The following is a 20739-nucleotide window of genomic DNA, read 5'->3' as shown; positions in this document are numbered from 1 at the left end:
CTCATTCATGCTTGCTTGTTATGCCTGCTATGCTTAGAGTTGTGTCAGGTTTGATTCATCTGGGATGGATTGGAATGGTGGTGAACATGTCCTATTGTGTGTGAGCTAAGTGTGTGAACACGGTTTAGTAAAGGTAGAGATGAGAGGCCATGTAGGAGTACATGGTGGGTTGTCTCATTGAAACCGTCCTCAGGAGCTGAGTTCTGTGTTTTTGATCCAAGACAGCTACTACCACGCATTAGGCCCGAAACCCATGGAACCTCTCGACTTATTAATCTCCTTGATCTCTGTCCAGGAGTTGCAACTAGTTTCCGGTGTTTGTAGTATGCCGGAGGCCGTGCACAACATTGACCTTTGGGGTAGGCTGTGATGTGGCAGGCACGTGGCACGGAGTACCGAGGCACCCGTTTGGTGGGTTCGGGAACCCTGAACACATCGTTTGTGGGCGTAGTGGAAACCTCGGCCGAACTTCTTTCTGGATGGAACTCAAATAGGCGATAAACCTGGACTAGAGTCTCGTGTAGTTAGTCAGGTCGTGGCCGACACCCTCGTTGGGCTTCTGCTTGAAGGTTGCCAAGTACATGTCGTGTAAAGGGCGATAAGTGGTGAGAGCGTGTGTGAAGAAGTACACCCCTGCAGGGTTATAAATGATCTATTCGAATAGCCGCGTCTGTGGATATGGACTACTTGGAATGCTTTGATTGTTCATAGATAACTTGAAGTGGATACACTAAAATGCGCAAGATAAGTGTGAGTGCTATGGATGGCCTTCTCATTGGGAGATGGGAGCGGATCCATAGTGGTGTATTGTTATGGTGAATATGTGGACTCGTGTGCGCTACCTCAAAGAAGTTACTGGCAATCATAGTTCAGGATAGCCACCGAGTCAAAGCTGGCTTGCGGCAGTTAAACTCCACCACCCCCTTCGTTGACACTAATGCATAAGTAGTTAGTTCTGATGAAAGTCTTGTTGAGTACATTTGTCACTGGTAGTTTCACGTGGGCTTCAACGTTTAGCTTGGGAATCCCAAATAGGTATGGTTCCTTTGAAGGGTCTTGTAGATAGACAGGCTTCCTAGCCTTCTTCCTTTTCAGACGTATGTATTCAGACATGTTTATGCTTCCGCTTGGCTTGTATGACTTTGTGTGAAGGGTCATGATACCCACTACTTGTAATAAATGCTATGATGGCTCTTCTGGGCCTTTATCTATATGAGCTGTTGAGTTATGTTGTGATGCCATGTTGTACATCGCATACTTCCATGTTATGCGTACGTGTAATGTGTATTTCTTTGTGTGGGATCCGACACCTAGTTGTTTATTCTTGGTAGCTTTCTTTATGGGGAAATGTCTCCTTGTGCTTCCACCGAGCCATGGTAGTTCGCTACTGCTCCGGAACACTCAGGTTGGCCGGCATGTATCCTTCTTTGTTCCTGTGTCTGTCCCTTTGGGGAAATGTCACGCGTTGTTCCTTTAAGTCCTTGTAGCTTGCTATCACTTGGGTTCATACGTTGATGACCGACACGTTCATTGCTGGGTTACGTATGCCTGTCCCTGTAAGTTTGTGCCACCTTGGGTTCACGACTAGTCATGTCGGCCCGGGTTCTTTGTGCTAGCGACACAATCATATACGTGAGGCAAAAGGCGCAAACGGTCCCAGCCTAAGTAACGTTGCAGCAGTGGGAATATCGTGCGTGAGGCCGCAAAGTGATATGATGTGTTACATGCTAGATCGGTGTGACTTAGGATCGGGGTCCTGACACTAAATTAATAAGAATATATGAAAAAGATGGAGTAGTGACACAATAGTAAAAAAATCTTACCATGATATTTGCATGAATGTTAGCATCGCTCAACTCATGGACTAGTGGCACGCATCCACTATAATTTCGGCCAGCTCCATAAATGTTCGTCAAAGCCATGACATCATTAACAAAGGAGGCAAGAGAATTTTTCTCCTCCCAAGTTAGCTCCATAGCTATAGTAGGTCTCGTCTACTATTTTCCGTATATCTCTCGAAGAAAGGAAATAAGCTGTCAATTATAAATAAACAAGTTTAGTAGGGGTGAATAACAACTATTTTTAAATAATCAATATAAATTATTTAACAAATTTGTTTAGCAAAATCAAATGGAGGTAGAATTGGAATCATGTCCAGATCCACCCAAATGTATTTATCATGTTCAGGATAATCTTGAGGAATGCCGATACCGATTGTTATTCTCATACCCTCCTCAAATCCGTAGGCCATGCATTGTCCTCTCCAATTTGCACAACCAAAATGTGTGTGACCTACTTTATTTAAGACCTTAACCTAAAAATGAAACCATGTTTCATCTTAAGGTGAGCTTTCTTCGTATCCACCTTTTCCATCTCATCGAAAGAGAGCTTCTCTAGGACATAATGTCTTGCATAGTGATGGATGTACTAGTCCAATTATAAAAACAAAAACTACACGTTAAAGCAAAATCTTAAGACATATGCTCAATTAAAAAGAAATATGTGTCGCCGAAGTTATATACCGTAAAATATTCGAAGCCGCCTTCACCGTGAGGGAGAAGCACCTATAGTTTTCAAAGTGAGGTCTGTCGTACATACGCCTGTCGTCAGTACAGTCATCGCACTCAGGGATCATATCGTCATCATCCATTTGTTGTGTTCATAATTTAAGGATTAAAAGGGTGGAGATCTCAACACATAGATTACTATTCAACACGGGTTGACTTCCTTTCTGTCGAGTCTCCCTTGAAAAACTCTCATCTTCCATATTTTCATGCGATGGCATTTATTGTCATCCATTTCTCGTATTAGTGTCCAAATGGGATTTGCTTCCCTATTTTCACGCGATGGCATTGAAAATCTTAAAGGTGTCCTTCCGCCGCACATAATTGTGGTTGTACTTTCCATCATGTAGATACGAACGTGATAGTCCTCTAAAAAAGATACCTCTATGTGACAGACTTTATTTATGGGAAAAAGTCCAAAATAAACCTTGAAGTTATAGACGAAAGCTAAATCAAACCCTGAACTTTAAATCCCAAAAATTGGCACTCTGAACTTGTAATCCCAGTCTATTTTGGACCCTAGACCTGTTTGGCATGCTGGAAAGACTACTATCCCAGCCGGGATTCCAGCTACTCTCACGGACTAGAATTTGGGCCGGCTCACTATAACACAACAAGAATTCGTGAGGTTTAAAAAATGTTCGCACATTTCTAAAATTGTTCAAAAGTTAAAAATGTTTCTGTTTTCTATTTTTCGCACAAATTTAATTTGTTTTGCGTTGTTAAAAACTGTTTGGAATTTCGTGTTTCGCACAAAATCAACTCTATTAGCATTTTAAAAAACTGTTCGCGATTTCAAAAAAATCACATTTATCACAAAATGTTCAGAATTCCAACAGTTTTTCACATGCTATGAAAAATATTTCGTATTTTCAAAACCGGATCACATTTTTTAATACTATTTTTGGATTTTCGTAAATTATTTCATCAATAATGTATTTAAAAAATGTTTCAGATTGTTGGCAGTGGACTCGACTGGGCCAGCCCACCAGACATGAAGCAAGTTTATTTCCTTAACACGCGACGTAAAAAATTCTTTCTTTCTTTTTATTAACGGGCGACGCAATAATTCCAAAACAAAAAAAACATGTTGTGGAGTCGAACTTGGCACCTGGTAGCCACTATACCAGATGACTATGAGTAACATGGCAGAGGCCCGAAATATTTAATCAGAAACCAAAGCGCCGAACATTGTAAAGATTTTTTAGGGGCAAACAATTATTGAAAACGTATTTATTTATGAAATCTTTGAACATTTTATGAAGTGCGAGAACTTTTTGAAAATTTCAAATACTTTTAAAAAACCAACAACTTTGAAAAAGTGAACACCTTTATAAACATTTTTTGAAACCTGAACCAAATTTTAAAGTGCAAACGCTTTTTGAAACATAAATTTTTTCTGCAACCTGAACAAAATATTAAAGTGCAGACACCTTTTGATACATAAACATTTTCTGAAACCTGAAAATATTTTGTGACATCTAAAAAATATCACAAGTTTTAAAAAATGCACGGGCCAATCCAAATGTTTATACATTGTATAATAATATTTGTGTGATTCAAACAAAACGTTTTATACATTAAAAAATGTAAAATTTCAATAATGATCACGAGTTCCAAAAAATGTGTTTGTGACATTTTTAAAAGAATGTGTTTACAATGTAAAAAAATGTTTGCGTGATGTAAAAAAATGTGTCAAAACCTTAACAGAATATATGTGGCATGTCCTTGAAAAAAGTGTATGCAAATTTAATAATGTTGAACCACGTAAAAGAGTGTTGTGTAGTTTATAAAATGTTTATCATCATTAAGAAAATGTAAAACATGTAGTTGAAAAAATATTACCATGTATTCAAAAAGTTTTGAAAACATGTAATTTATAAATGTACATAATATATTTGAAAATATCAAAAGTTTATCAAAAAATATTTAATGTGTGCGTTAGAAATGTACATTGGGTACTGAGAAAAATTAGACATGTATAAAAGTGAAAAAAAGAAATGAAAACGCAAAAGGATTTGGCAGCAACCAGTGGCAGCAAAATTTCAGGGGCGAAATTTCGTAATGGTTGAAACCAATGGAATGACAGGGGCGGACGAGGATTTGGCAGCAACCAGTGGCAGCGAAATTTCAACCCTCCGCCCGGCGAGTTTGTCGAGGGTGCCACATGACCTCATTATCGTCAGTGGGGTGGTCGGGGAGGGGACGGACGGAACCCTCCTTCGCGTCGCTCATATGCTCCCAAGGTTTACCCTAAGCAGCCGATAATCAAACCGGCAAAGACTGACGATGGGGCGGCCGCGGCGAAGGAGACCGTGGCTTCTGCTTCCACGGCTTCTCTGCCAAATGCTGCGATGGCGGCGGTGTCTATGCCGGCCACGACACCCACCGATGACAGAAATGGGATGAGCGACAAAGGTGGTGACAAAGCTGAAAACATGAGGGCTAATAAGGTGGCACGCAAGAAAGAAAAGATGACTTGTTAACGATGTGGGCTCCTAGGTCACTTTGTGATTGACTGTACAGAGGTGCTATGTGACATCTGCTTGAAGCCGGGACACTCATCTGACGATTGTCCGCTTCTAGTACCCACACCTGTCGTGAATATTTATGGTGTCTGCAACAATCAGCTTATGTTCTTTAGGACTTCTCGTACGATCTCGGTGACCCCCACATTGGAGAGCTCGAGATTTGGTCTGGTGAGGGTGACTAAAGGGACTTTGATAGTGGAATAGGTGTGTCAGCAGCTCAGACGGCTGGTGTATGAGTCCTTTCACTGGTCTCCTGTCAGGGTGGAGGATAAAGTCTACAGGGTTGAGTTTCCTAGGAGATAGGATCTCAATCATTTGCTTAAGTGTGGACTCAGTAGGGTGCCTGGGAGCACGTGTATCCTCGAGTTTGACGAGTGTGCAAAACCTAAGCCGACAGGAACACTGCTGGAGAAGGTTTGGGTCAGACTCACTGGTGTTCCGGAGACTTTGCTTAATGAATTTCTTATTGTTTCCAGGCTCGGGTCTTTGTTCGGTAAAACAGAGAAGGTTGATATGCCATATACCCGTATGCATGGAGTTGCTAGGATACTAGTTGGTGTGGTGAAGGCGGAATATGTTCCGGATTTTGTGCCATGGTCATATGATGGCGTGAGCTATGATTTGGATGTTGAGGTTGAGGAGACTCCTCTTGCAGATAGTAACATTGGGGACATGGATGTTGATACAACCAAGGATGGTGACGGAGACGGGAATGGTTACCAGGGAATGGACGGAAATCCCAAGGACCTATATAGGGAGAAGGCATCGACTAGTAAATCCTCGCAGTCGACTGAGTCGGGGACACACAAGGGGTCGGCCTCCTTGTCCACTCCAGCGGCCTCTCTAAGGTTTGGTTCTTTCCAGGCGGCATCCGCGCCTAGTCGCTTGTGGAGCGATCGCGTGGAGATGGAGGATTCTGATGCTGGATTTCCTTTGGAGGTGGTTCAGGATCATCACAGACAGATGGTGGTTGAGGATGTACCGCAGCTGTCATCGTAGGAGAGGCGAGTCACTCCTGAGATGATAGACACCCCTCCTTCTCAGCTGGAGGGCGCCCGGTTCCCTGCGACTCCCCAGTCGCCTCTTGCGACTGGCTCGACACAGGTGGTGTCCACGCTGGTCAGTGATGCGGATCAGATTGGTACTGGTTCTGACGCCCTGGCTGATGCTTCACCGACGGTCCAGCCCAGGGTGTCGCCCATCGCTTGTGACTCATTCGGGCATACGGCAGGCGGCCATAGCCCGGCAGGAGTCACTTTGGAGGACGTGATCGCTTTTGGAGGTATTCCGGACCCTTTGTCTGGTGGCAAGCGCTTTAGCCACCGGATACAGGACCAGCCAGACGCGGATGACATACAGATGGGGCGGGCCATGAGGGCCGCCAAGCTTCGAGACATCGAAGTTCATACAGGTATGTCAGTTAATACCAGTTATTCAATTCTTCACTTTTCGAAAGACGATAATATTGATAAAGCCAACAACTTAGGGATTTCTCTTGGTAGTAATGAGAAAGAAACCACAAAATCAATTAATGACTTACTAGACCTAGAGACTGATAGAGGTGTGGATTTAATACGACATCTAGCAGCGGTAAAACCTATGAATGAGGCAGATATCAATGATCTGGGAGTAAATGGGCTTCAAAGTCTCTGTGAGGATTTAGTCCCCACGGAGGGCTTGGACGCCGAGGAGGAGGATATGGTTACAGAGGGGTATGTGGCCTCTTTGTAGCCAAAGGCCACTTTTGTCACCGATGTTCAACATGTTGAGGACATGAAGGATAAACCAAAAAAAACCTGGACAAGGAAGGCTTATCCTACATCGGCGATACGTCTGAGTGTGAGAGTCAAACAAAAGAAAAAATTCCATGATGAAATATGAAAGGGATATTCTGGAATAGCAGAGGTCTAGCAGACTTGGCTAAAAGGAGATTCCTTAGCGATACATCAGTAGAACAAAAATTAGATTTTATGGCTTTGATGGAGACGGGTAGAGATAATTTCACTCCTTAGTTTCTCAACACCTTTTCGGGGGGCGGGGGGGGGTGAATTTGACTGGCACTGTCTACCTCCAAGGGGGAAATCCGGAGGGATACTACTTGGGGTGAAGTGCGGAACTTTAGAAGTGCTAAATGTGCTCCATGGTGATTTTGCTCTCAAATTTCGTGTAAGGTCGAAAATTGACAGTTTTCGATGGGCTTTGGTGTCCGTATACAGTGCGGCACAACCAGAGCTTAAACCTGAATTCCTCGCGGATCTACTTCGAATCTGTGGGGATGAAAGGTTGCCCATTTTGGTTGGGGGAGAATTTAATATCATTAGAAGACAAGAGGAAAAATAATGACAACTTTGATGAGAGATGGTCATTCATGTTTAATATGGTAATTGAAAGCCTTGATTGGAGGGATATTGACCTCACTGGTAGGCAATTCACATGGGCCAATTCTTTGCATGTTCCTACTTACGAGAAATTGGACAAAGTTCTCTCTAGTGTCGAGTGGGAACAAAAATATCCACTGGTTATGGTTCAGGCCTTACAGAGGGCCATCTCTGACCACACCCCACTATTGGTTGATTCCGGGGAAGCGACCCATGTGGGAAACAAAAATACTTTCTTTTTCGAACTGGGATGGTTTGAGAGGGGAGGATTCATGGAGCTCATTGCGACTGAATGGTCCAGAGACATGGGAGGGTCTTCTAGTGTGGAGAGATGGCAAAACAAAATTAGACATGTCCGCCAGTTTTTGAGAGGCTGGGCCAAACATCAAAGTGGTTTATATAAAGTGGAAAAGGAAAGATTGATAAGAATTATTAATGAACTTGATGTGAAAGCAGAATCGATCTTTCTTAATACTTCTGAGAGAGATATTAAGAATGAGGGCGAGAAGAAGGTGCAAACCCTCATGAGAGAAGAGGAGATGAAATGGGCGCTTAGAGCAAAAGTGTCTAAAATCGTCCAAGGGGGTGATAATACACAATTCTTTCACATGATTGCTAATGGGAAGCATAGGAAGAAAAAGATAATGCAACTAGAACAAGACGAGGGTACAATTGTAGGACAAGAGAATCTAAAACTATACATTTCTGAATATTACAAGAAACTTTTCGGAGCACCCAAAGAAAGTTGTGTCTCTCTTGATGAGAATGTGACCGGGGACATACCACAACTCAATTTAGAAGAGAATGAGGTGTTGTCTGCCCCGTTCACTGAGAAAGAGGTGTTCGATGCCATAACACAAATGAAACATAATAAAGCGCCCGGGCCAGACAGGTTCCCAGCCGAATTCTATCAAAGATGTTGGCATATCATAAAGAGTGATCTCATGCCTATGTTCCATGATTTATTTGAAGGCCACCTAAATTTGTTCCACCTCAATTTTGGAACAATAACGTTGTTGCCAAAGAAGGTGGAAGCCATTCGCATTGAGCAGTTTAGACCAATTTGTCTTCTCAATGTAAGCTTTAAGATCTTTACAAAGGTTGGCACGAATAGGTTGACGCAGGTTGCACATTCGGTTATGCAACCCACTCAAACTGCTTTCATGCCAGGACGACAAATCCTAGAAGGGGTGATAGTCCTACATGAAACGTTACACGAAATCCACTCGAAGAAACTCGATGGGGTTGTATTCAAAGTGGATTTTGGAAAAGCGTATGATAAGGTCAAATGGCCCTCCCTACAGCAAGCCTTACGTATGAAGGGATTCAATGAAACCTAGAGGTCTCAAGTTGATTCATTCATACAGAAAGGCAGTGTCGGATAAAGGTCAATGATGGCACCGGTCATTATTTCCAGACTCGTAAGGGACTAAGACAGGGAGACTCCATGTCTCCTGTGCTGTTTAATATCGTAGCAGATATGTTGGCAATACTTATTAGTCGGGCCAAAGAGAGTGGCCAAGTAGGAGGTCTCGTTCCCCATCTTGTAGAGGGGGGGGGCGTCTCCGTCTTACAATATGCAGATGATACTATTATTTTCATGGAACACAATCTTGCAAAAGCTAGGAATATGAAGCTTATTTTATGCCTTTTCGAGCAATTGTCTGGGCTCAAAATCAATTTCAATAAAAGCGAACTGTTCTTCTTTGGGAGAGCTAAAGAAGAATAGGGTAATTACAGAAGCTTATTCAGTTGTGAAATGGGATCCCTGCCCTTTAGTTATCTAGGGATCCCAATTCACCATAGACGGTTAACGAACAAAGAATGGAAATGTATAAAAGATAGATTTGAAAAAAATGAGCTGCTGGAAGGGCAAGCTCATGTCTTACGGAGGAAGGCTGGTGTTGATTAACTCGGTTTTGACGAGTTTGCCAATGTTCCTCCTATCTTTCTTTGAAGTACCGGTAGGGGTACGGAAAAGATTGGACTTTTACAGATCCCGTTTCTTCTGGCAAAGCGACGAGGCCAAGAAGAAATATAGACTGGCTAGATGGGATATTATGTGTAGACCCAAAGACCAGGGCAGGTTAGGGATCGAGAATTTAGCGGTAAAGAATAGATGTTTGCTTAGCAAACGGTTATACAGATTATCGATGGAGACCGAAGGCATGTGGGTACAAATCTTGCAGAATAAATACCTGCATACTAAGACTTTGGCCCAGGTGAATGCAAGACCAACAGACTCACCCTTTTGAAAAGGGTTAATGAAGACAAAAGTAACTTTCTTCCAGCGGGTGAAGTTCTTAATTGGTAGTGGTACTTCTACTAGGTTCCGGGAGGACACTTGGTTAGGGGAGACGCCCCTGGCCTTACAATACCCCTCTATATATAATATTGTGCAATGTAAGGAAGATTATGTCGCCACAGTATTAAATTCAGTACCACTTAATATCCAATTTAGGAGATCTCTTGTAGGGGAACATTGGAATGCTTGGCTACACCTAGTACGTAGGTTGATGGATGTTCAACTTTCAGATCAGGCGGATACAATTAGTTGGAAATTAACCACGAATGGAGTATTCTCTGTCAAATCCATGTATTTGGACATAACTGATTCTGGGCCATTGTCGAGATCTTTGCACATATGGAAAATTAAAGTTCCACTCCGCATCAAGATCTTTATGTGGTTTGTCCACAAAGGAGTCATCTTGACCAAAGATAATCTGATGAAAAGGAATTGGGTCGGTCAATCTAGATGTTGTGTGATCAAAATGAGACAATTAAACACCTCTTTCTCGAATGTCCACTTGCAAAACTGTTATGGCGATCCATCCATATAGCTTTTAACGTTAATCCTCCAATGAGTATAAACACATTATTTGGGACGTGACTTAATGGAGTAGACATGCACACAGCTAAACATATTCGGATAGGGATATGTACATTATTATGGGCTATATGGAACACTCGAAATGATATGATTTTTAATGGGACAAAATTCACTAATTTTTTGCAGGTTATCTACAGAGCTACAGCCTGGATCCGTATGTGGTCGTTACTCACTCATGCGGACTACAGGGAGCTTATGGTTATTGGGTGTAGCCGATGGGAGACGGTTGCACGGGCTATCTTCAGCCGATTTGGATGGCGAGCTAATAATAGGCTAGGTGTGTAGGCATCGTAGCCTGTTTTTTATAGTCGGATGTGGCGCTTTCTCGCCGGGTGTGGCGTTTTACAGTTATGTTTATCTTTCTTGCTCAGATTTTGAGATTCCGTGGAACTTAAGACCTTGTTTTGATCTTAATAATATGACTGCATGCATCAATTGATGCAGAGGCCGGAGGTAAGCCTCATTTTCAAAAAAAAAAACCTAGTCACTGAACAAAGCACTAAGTATAAGGTTGGGACAAGTGTAAACTTTGAACATCCAGTAAGTCAAGTGTGTCCCTAAAAAAAGTAAGTCGAGTGTGGCAGCTTTGTTGTAGTAATTATGATCCTACAAATCAGAGGAGTTGTCACTTGCAACAACAAAAAACAGAGTAGTTACATTCTCAAAAAGAAGAGGAAAACAGAGGAGCTACAAATCAGTAACCGAAACACAATGGTGTCAACTGAACGAAAAGTTGCAAATTCATCTTGCGCTTCATGGTTCCTGTATCCATCAACTAAAACTCCTTCAGTTGTAATTTGACAGTGAACAAGACCAGTAGGAGGCTTAAACAAGATAAACCAAAGTGCAAATATGATTAGGACCTGTAACTATTTGCTCAACAGTTAAACTAATCCTTGAGTAAATTTTGTTTTACTAGCATGCTCTGTGTTTTTAGATCAAATTGTTCGTCTGCAAGAAAATTGAACATTGTCATCCCTGATATGCACACTGAATAACTCCTTCAAGCCAAATTTATTTTCCATGAACACTTTGTGAGATGACTAAAGCCATGCCAAGCGCTGAACATTATCCTCTGTAAAAGGCAGAAATACCATGTAACGGAACAAAGCTTCTGTCTGGGACCTGAGAGTTCTCTAGCTTATTTTATCATAATTATTTTTCTCTGAGAATTTCGATTTGCCTCTTTTGTACAGGTCCCAATTACTTCTCATGTCACTTTGGTGAGTTTTCCACTGTCATGCTCGCTTATATCTAATTCAAAAGATGGACAAATTCGAGATTTTACACAACATATGTCCAAATTCAAGTGAAGTGGTCAAACCTGATGTTCTCTGAACCCCGCCGGTGAGAAGAGCATTCTTGAATTAGTTAAGTGTATTCATAATTTTCCCTTACAAGAGCATTTGCAGTGCATACTTTCCAAAAATCAACAAAATATTATTTGTGGTTATAGTTATACCAAGAAATGCACTGCCATCACGCGACATTATCCCAGCAGATTCGGAACGAACGTTGGGACATGTGTAAACAATAGCCATGTTTGTTATTGTTCCACTTTGCAAACGTTGCTTTGTCCTTGTTTGTTGTTGCTTAAACCGTGGAAAGGCACCACAAAGAGTCAACAGTTCTTCAACAATTACATCACCTTTTGTTGGAATAAATGGCCACAACAACCGTCATGTGAAGTTTGGTGAAGGAATGATGTCTGGCACAGATACCATCTTCATTTGGCAACCTTCTATAGAGAACTACCTCACCTGTGTAGCAGAAACAGAGTTGGCTGCTAGAGGGAGAATGCATGACCAAGTGTGCGAGGAGAGCAAAAATGGTGAGAATGATGAGTGTATAGTGCAATTTCCCGGGGAATGAGAAGCATTGGGAATTTGATTGAAACGGCTGTGAAGCAAGTATCTCTGGAGTCCTCCTCTAGTCCTCGAGAGTTGCAGTCTGCATGTAGCCGACTCTACACTTCTGAGTTGGTGCAATTTAGTCCAGATAATGTCGTTTTAGTTGACTCACCAGAGTGATATGGTTGAATTGAGAAAGCTATCAGGGGCGTGTACAAGTCTGAAATATAGCCATGCTAGCTAGCCCATGCTAGCTAGGCACTGAACAAAGCACTGAGTATAATGTATAACGTTGGGACGAGTGTAAACTTTGAACATCTTGTAGGTCAAGTGTGTCAGCTTTATTATCGTAATAATGATCCTACTAACCAGAGGAGTTACATTCTCACAAAGAAGGGGAAAACAGAGGAGCTAGAAATCAGTAACAAAAACACAAAGATGTCAACTAAACGAAAAGTTGCAAATCCATCTCACGCTTGACGCTTCCTGGTTCCTGTATCCATCAACTCAAACTCCTTCAATTGTAATTTGACAGTGAACAAGGTCAGTAGGAGCTAAAACAAGACAAACCAAAGTGCAAATAGTCCTTGAGTAAAATTTGTTTTCTTAGCATGCTTTCTGTTTTTAGATCAAATTTTTCGTTTGCAAGAAAATTGAACTGTTGGTCTGCAAGAAATTTAAAACTGATGATTCGTAAGAAACTGAGCCAAGGAGTCACCTTCGGCCGGCGGACATTCACAGATAGTCTTAGAGCTCAAGCAAGAAAAGATGAGCAAGTATGTACTCCCTCTGTAAACTAATATAAGAGCGTTTAGATCACTAAAATAGTGATCTAAACACTCTTATATTAGTTTACGGAGGGAGTAGCACCTAGTGTACAGATGCCCTTATATGACACTGATATAATTCCATTGTTTTTTTTTAATTTGCCTTCTCATGTATCTGTGGGTTATATAGATTTGTAGAACATTGCAAGCTGGTTGGTTGGCTCCAGATCGGGCAGGTAGTGGTGTTTGGGGTACAGGAGAAATCCCTGCCGGTTCATCCGGCACCGACGCGGTGTCGCCTGCAGGTGCCGCCATCCTGCCAGGTCCTATAGCCTAAGTTTTGTTCTGGTGCAGAGGATGGCACTGTTCCATTTTCCAGTGACAAAACTGACTTCTCTCATTCCCAGGTGCGAAACAGAAGCCACGCGTATAATGATAAATCTGAACCTTTCAGGTCAGCTTTATAAAAGTAGACAGTTAGAACACGATTGCACCACCTGAAAAAATAAAAACGAGATTTGGTGTGTGTATATAGTAGCTAGGGCAGCAAGGCAGATTCATTTAAGACACTGATCTGCACTGTGCTGATCACACACTTCTGCCTCTTAAAATTCAAAATAGAACAGATATTGCAGGTTTTCAGAAAGGTGCATCCGCCAGAGAGCATCGCGGTGCACACTTTCAGAAATCAAAAGATATCATTTGCAGTTACAGTTATATCAAGAAACACAATGCCATCTTGCTCATAAATGCACGATGTGGCTCCTTTCTTTTTCCCGATCTTCTGTCCATTGAGGGCCTCAAAAGGTTAGATATTGTTGAATTAAAGCCTAATGCATCATTCCCAGACCAAAAAAAAATCTATATAAGCACGATACAGACACCGACCAACAATACTTACCAAAAACGTGAGTGCAAACGTTTTTTTAGCAAAAGATCCTAATTCTGCTCAACATAGGAAGCCATATTGCATTCACATTCCTAAATTTAATTTAAGTAAACCAACTTATCAGAAGCACTAATCTCATGAAATCAACATCGCATTCTGCTTAATATCGTCAGTGTAGGCAAATATGAAGTTTCACATAAATTCATAAGATAAAAGCAACAACTATTAAGTCAACCTTTTTTCATTCCGAGTTAACATAAATCTTTGCAGCCTATAGAGTTGCCGAATTAACATAATATTATTGGAGATAAGGACATAGTACAGAGCTATGGATATATTGAGTTGAATTTCTTGCACCCTACAGAGTTGCGGAATTGCTTTCCATTTATCATTGCAATCTTCATTCATCTCATAAAGGAGTATATCATCTAGCTTCAGGAATGCTAAGAAAAGAAGATGCAAGCAGAAGGCTTGCAGTCGTCTAAGGATTTACATATATATCACGCCCTTTTATATGTATGTTATCTCAGATTTGGATCAACCTCAGAGACACATGATGGCATTAACATATCAGGATTCAGAAATCAAATAATCAGTTTCATCACGAATTAGCAATGACCAAACAAGTATCTAACAGACATATAACGGCCAACAGCGGACAAACAACATCCACTAAGGCAGGAATTAGCACCTTACCACACGAAGAAGAATTTTGGTTGTGCCATACGCAGTCCCAATTTTCATAGCCCATTCTTTGTTCCTGTCAATGTGAATCCAGTGGGCACCTCCCCTCGGCAAGCTGTGGCATAGTACTCAGCGAGGTGCGGTGCAGCTTCCTTATGAGGGTATATATACGCCTCAAAGAATGCCTTATCGGTTGCCCTGAAGATTGGATAGTACTTGGGGACGCGCTTGAGCAATCCATTTGCCATTAGAAACATTATAACATCGTACCTGGGCCTGAGCCGGCCCTCCAGGCTAAGACAGAGCATTACCGGCAGACGAGCAATGTAGGCCGGTTCCAACCCCACCTCAGAGATAAGGAACTCGGACTTACGCAGGAGCATGTCCTTTGATCTCCTCAGCAACGATGGATACCCAGACAGAGCAATCCGCACCTCGGCATCGGACCACCTGAACGTGTTCTTCAGGTAGTCCAGTTTGGCGGCGATCTCCTCCTCGCTGAGGAACGCGACGGCCTGCAGCGCTTCCCTAAACATCCCAGAGCCGCGGGGCACGCCTACACCTTCGGCGCAGGCTGCCATCGCCCGGACGCGCTCGGGGTTGGTGGTCAGAAGCCTCGGCACATTGACGCACAGAGAGGCAATATGTCGAACATCTACCCCGCACTCCCGCAGGAACGCGACATTGGGCTGGACCACCGTCCCGATGCTGCAGGAGAGAAGGAGGGGGCTGACCTTGAGCACCCGGAGGAGCTTGTCGGAGGAGCCGAAGAGGTGGTGGTAGTAGCGCAGCTTGGCGACCACGGATTTGGTGCGGAAGCAGTAGTCGGTGAGCGAGGCGAGGCGCGCGATCTCGGAGTGTGACAGGCCGAGGCCGGTGAGCCCGGCGACGATGGGGGAGAGGGTACCCTCCACTTTGGCGCAGAGTAAACTGGGGTTCCTTGCCACGGCGGCGGCGACGTCGGCCCTGGAGAAGCCGAGCCCGGCGAGGAAGGCGAGGACGGCGTCGGGTTTGGTGGGGGAGTTGAGGTGGGAGAGTCTCGTGGACGCCTTGAGCGCTCGCGCTCGAGTGAGGCCGCAGGTGGCGACGAGGTAGTCTTGGACGGCGAAGCCGCCGGCGCCGGGGTTTGCAAGAATGGGGGGCGCCGCGGTTGAGAGGAGGCGGAGGGAGAAGAAAGGGGGTGTGGTGGAGGCGGAGGGAGAAGAGAGCTGCTGGGTGAGGATGCACTTCAGGAGGCGGAGCATGGTGCAGACGGCGGCGCCGGCGCCGGCGCCGGCGAGCGGCTTCCGGTGGGAACTGACAGAGGGGATCGCGGTATGTGGTGATTTCTACTCTATTTCGCTTCAGTTTAACAGAAGAAAGAAGTCCATTTTATCCGAAGAAGAAAATGGGTGGTTCGCATAACCCCATGACATTTCTTTTCGATTCGCTTAATTCCCTAATCTAATCAATCCCGTTCAAAAATCATCATTTTCATATTTAAAAATCTAAGAAAAACAATTGACATACCACGAAAATCCATGACATAACACGTTTGTATACTAAAAGGGTTAATTGGATAAATGCCACTCCAATTTGCAAACTTCGAAAAATGCCACTCCAATTCTTGGATACATCTGTCGATGCCACTCCGGCCTTTTGAGCTGGTTTTTTTAAGAAAAAACGCTGACGTATACGCCCTGTATTTTCCGTCGGACGGAAATGCCCCTGCATCCATCTGGTTAACACGCACCGGTCCAGCCCCGTGCCTATCGTCTTCCTCGCGTTCCTTTCTTCATTCCCCTCCTCTCTCCCAAGAACCCTAGCCGCCGCCGCCCTGCTCCCCCGCATCCCGAGCCTCCGCCCTGCTGCTCCACATCCGTCAACCGCGCCCTACTGCTCCACATCCCGGTGCCGCCGTCCTGCTGCTTCTCCCCCCGCCGGGCAGGAGCCCCAGCCGACGCCTTGCTGTTGAGCGCCCCACCACCAGCAAGCGAGCATGGCGGTGGCCATGCTGGAGGCCACTTGAATCGCGCATCCTCGAGTGCCACTGCCGAAGATTTGAAGTAACCCCGCAACAATGTCATCCCCGGCCCCGAATTCTCAGTAAGTTTGTAGAAAAAATGCTCAAGTTCCACCGATTTGTTGCATGTGTGTTTAGTTCTTCCCCAATTGTTGATGTTTGATTACCCATATGATTTTCATAGGTACAGTGGCAGCAATGCTTTTAATTTACAAATTGTTGTGGAGGCCTTTTTCTGTACAAGTCCTGATGGTAGGAAGATTTATGTGAAGGGAAGGAATTTGCTATGGACTGTAGTCGTAGAAAAGTTCAGCGTTGATGCATTAACACGCCAGCTAGCTTTAGAGTTGAACATTGGCACTAATCAATTGGTGTTAGTTTCATATTTTGACAAAGTGTTGGGTGAAAATGTCAGGCTGTTGCATGATGAGCAGCACTACTTGATGTTTGATATGTATGCAGCTGAGCTGAAAGTGCCACTTAGTGTGGTAGTGGTGGATGTAATTGGATCTAGTGTATTCAATGGTGGATCAAAAATTGCAGATTTTGTTCCTATTAGTGTTGTGCCTAATGATGATCCATTGGTCATGGGCACTCAAAATTATGCAAATATAATCCAGCCGAATGATGCACAAGCATACCTCCAGACCGACACTACTAATTGTCCAACAACGCCAACTCAGCCTGCACCGCCTCCTATAGTTGAGAGTGTCACATCAGAGGTTGGAAGTACAAGCCAGCCTAATGTGCCACATGCTGACCAACAACAAGAACTTCAAAATCCTTCCACTGATCCATTTGATAACGAGGAGGAGTATGTTGGAGTTGATGATGAACATCTAGTAGGTGTTAGCATTCCTGAACCTGCCGTAGTGCAAGCACTGGCTACAACACCTGATGAGAAAGCTGAAGATGAGGAGGCCGAAGATGATATGGATATCTCTGATGTTAAGCATCTTATCCAGCAGGAGGAAGAGGTTACTGACATGCCTATTCAGTACAATGTGGCCACTGATCCTTATAATGCTGACATTAAAGTGGGGGCTCTTTTTCCTGACATTGTAACCTTTAGAAAAGCAATAAGACATCATGCTGTGGTAAAAGACTTTGAGCTAGCTAAAGTAAGGACTGATTCTACTAGATTCATGGCTAATTGCTCATATCCTAGTTGCCCTTGGCGCATTCACGCATCGAGGTTGCGTGATCAACAAGTTGTCATGGTATGCTTACTCATGTTGTAATTATTTGTGCATTTTCTCACCTTTCTCTTATGACTATTATATCCTACATGTATCCTGTTTTTGTGTGTGCGAACTAATCATGGCATCTTTGTGCAGATAAAGAAGATTCCCTCTGAGCACAATTGCCCTACTACAAAGCTTGTAGACAGCAGAATGGCAACACAAGGTTGGGTTGCAGAGAAGCTTGTTGATTGGGTGAAGAAAAACCCAGGAGAGGGAGCAAAGGCAGCGAAAACTAAGTTGGAGGGCGACTTCAACTTCAAGCTGAAGTATTCCAAAGCTTGGGCAGGTATGAAGATAGCTCTGGAACAAATGCATGGTAAATATGAGGATAGTTTTCAATTGTTGTTCAATTGGAAAGCAGAGATAGAGAAGAGATGCCCTGGTAGTATTGTTGAGATTGATTTGGTCAAGGAAAAAGATAAGTACTATTTCAATAGTCTTTGTAGCTTTCAAACCCTGCATAGATGGTTTCTTAGCTGGATGTCGACCATACATAGGAGTAGATGCAACTGCACTGAATGGCAAATATGTTGGTCAATTAGCATCAGCGACCGGAGTTGATGGACACAACTGGTTGTATTATGTAGCATATGCCGTATTTGATTCAGAAACTACAGAAAACTGGGTATGGTTTATGCAGCAGCTGCGCAGGGCTGTAGGATGTCCACCAGGGCTAGTAATTTCCAGTGATGCTTGCAAGGGACTAGAAAATGCAGTTGACAAAGTATTCCCCGAGTGCGAATATAGGGAGTGTATGCGCCATTTATACCAAAATTTTATGAAAAAATTCCATGGTAAAGTGTACACAGACCATTTGTACCCAGCTGCTAGGGGATTCACAGAGCACAAGTTCAGATGGCATATGCAAAAGATATTTGAGGCTGATCCAAGTGCTATCGAGTACCTTGAGAAACACCACAATAGGATTTGGTATAGGTGTGCCTTTGGTGTGGATAGCAAGGTTGATTATCTCACTAACAACATTTCTGAAAGTTTTAACAAGCAGATCAAAGACTTGAAAGGGCTAAATTTGTGTGAGCTACTAGATAGGATTAGAGAGCTAATAATGGTGAAGTTCAATGTGAGGAGGCATGTTGGTAGGTATTTGGCCGGCATAATCTTGCCCGAGGTTCTCAAGAGGCTCAATGCACTTAGTAAAACAATTGGGCCCCATAAAGTGGCGTGGAATACCGAACATGAGGCAGAGATTACACTATATGATGTGAAAGCATATGACCAGAGGCACACTGTTGATCTAAAACAGAGAACATGCTCATGTCGGAAATTTCAAGTTTCTGGGCAGCCTTGCATTCATGCATTGACTTTCATTTGTTCAATGAGGGGCGCAAAGATTATGAATTAATGTGAGTAGGATAGAGCAAAAACCCGTTGCGATCAGAATTTATTCGCATTCAACCCCAGGAACAAACAACCTTTTCTTTCCACATGTTAAGAGTTAAAAGTCGATGTAAAACCATTTCACCAAAATACACAAGTCGATATACAACCAGAGGAAAAGAAAAATATCCACTGTTATTTCAGTTCACAGTACAAAGCAAACCCAGCTAGTAAGGATCTTCAGATGGTGATGACTCCACACTTCTCCGGCGGGAAGTCATGCTCCATCAGCGGGCCCATCGACGAGCACACCAGGAACCCCTCCACTCTAGTCGTCGTGTCCATGTCGACGATCACTGTGTTCAGCCCCCCGGTCGATCGCATAGATCTTCCTAGCGACGACGGTGTTGGCAAGATCTTCAACGGCGGCATCTTCATGGGAATGTGTGTGAGAAGGCACATCGAAAGACATTGCACCCATGGCGGCCGGAGGTGCACCCATGCCTCCCATGAGAGAAGCAAAACTCATGCCTCCCATGGCGGCCATAGTGTCGGAGGGTGCTCCAAAGCCACCCATGCCTCCCATGGCGGCCGGAGGTGCACCCATGCCTCCCATGGTGGCCGGATGTGCACCCATGCCTCCCATGGCTCCGAAGCCACCCATGCCTCCCATGGCGCCGAGGCCACCGCCACCCATTGCACGAACCAAGGCTCTTTTTTGGATCAAGACTTCTTGTTGGGCAAGATTGACATACTCTTTTTGCGCCGCATTGAGGTTAGATGTGTCCAAGAAGAATAAGTGCTTCTCCCATTCCAACAACTTAGCTCGCTCCTCGTTGCTCACTTTCCTCTCCTCCAAAGCCACCTTTCTCTCCTCGGCCGCCACCCTTCTCTCCTCGGCCGCCAACCTCCTCTCCTCGGCCACGGCATCTTGGTTCCTTACCATTTTCCTCACCTCATTGGCTTCGACCCTTGCCTTCACAATAGCTTCCATAGCATTTTTGAGCTCATCATCTCCTTTCCTCTTCTTCTTTTCGGGTTTGTCTTTCTTGCACCCATCCGGTCGTTTTGGCTTCGAGTATGAAACCGAGTTGGGAGTGGGGCTTCTCTTGCCGTCATCACTTGATGCATCATCCTCCTCCTCCTCATCATTCATCTCAATTGCTCGCTTCCGTTTGTTGCTCAAATGCAAATCCTCCAAACCATCACGCTTCTTCCATTTCTCATCATCCTTTAACACTTCATAGCAATGAGGCAAGGTAAAGACCCTGCCTTTCTTGATCTTCCCCTTCTTGGTTGTCCTTGTCTCTTCTTTGAATAAGTTTTGTGCAATGTTGTACTATAAGAAAAACAAAACAAGTTAGCACTTCGGTCACCAAAAACAAGTATGATGAACATATATGAGATACCACTTACTCGATCATCCTCATTTGTGCCACTTGGGTTAATCTTGTCAACTACCTTTTGTACGGCCGCCCACTTTTGACAATCCGAGTTGATTGTCGACCATCGGGACCGAAGTGATCTCTCGGAGCGGTCAATTCCACTCAAGCTGTGAGCATCAAAGTGTTCTTTCATTCGCCCCCAATACGCGTCTCTACT

At 43.8% G+C, this 20739-nt stretch overlaps 2 protein-coding genes across 6 annotated transcripts; one reads left to right on the top strand and one right to left on the bottom strand.

The window, feature by feature from the left end:
* Window positions 1-12517: 12517 nt before the first annotated feature.
* On the bottom strand, window positions 12518-15910 carry LOC125514213. Of its 4 annotated transcripts, none has more exons than XM_048679498.1 (2): window positions 14561-15910; window positions 12518-13764 (listed from the first exon to the last, which is right to left on the bottom strand). In XM_048679498.1, exon 1 carries the CDS (start codon window positions 15795-15797, stop codon window positions 14610-14612), a length of 1188 nt encoding a protein of 395 aa, XP_048535455.1. In that variant the 5' UTR covers window positions 15798-15910; the 3' UTR covers window positions 12518-13764; window positions 14561-14609. The 4 variants fall into 4 exon arrangements, with proteins under 4 accessions (XP_048535455.1, XP_048535458.1, XP_048535457.1 ...); XM_048679501.1 differs by having other exon boundaries at window positions 12518-13761; XM_048679500.1 differs by having other exon boundaries at window positions 14566-15910.
* A 434-nt stretch (window positions 15911-16344) lies between these two features.
* On the top strand, window positions 16345-18427 carry LOC125516072. Of its 2 annotated transcripts, XM_048681558.1 has the most exons (3): window positions 16345-16638; window positions 16740-17775; window positions 17893-18427. In XM_048681558.1, exons 1-3 carry the CDS (start codon window positions 16613-16615, stop codon window positions 18358-18360), a joined length of 1530 nt encoding a protein of 509 aa, XP_048537515.1. In that variant the 5' UTR covers window positions 16345-16612; the 3' UTR covers window positions 18361-18427. The 2 variants fall into 2 exon arrangements, with proteins under 2 accessions (XP_048537515.1, XP_048537514.1); XM_048681557.1 differs by lacking the exon at window positions 16345-16638 and having other exon boundaries at window positions 16645-17775.
* Window positions 18428-20739: the final 2312 nt, after the last annotated feature.

This window comes from Triticum urartu, chromosome 6, assembly GCF_003073215.2.
Source record: "Triticum urartu cultivar G1812 chromosome 6, Tu2.1, whole genome shotgun sequence".
In the NCBI taxonomy this organism is placed as follows: domain Eukaryota; kingdom Viridiplantae; phylum Streptophyta; class Magnoliopsida; order Poales; family Poaceae; genus Triticum; species Triticum urartu.
This window is presented reverse-complemented; position numbering and strand designations above follow the sequence as displayed.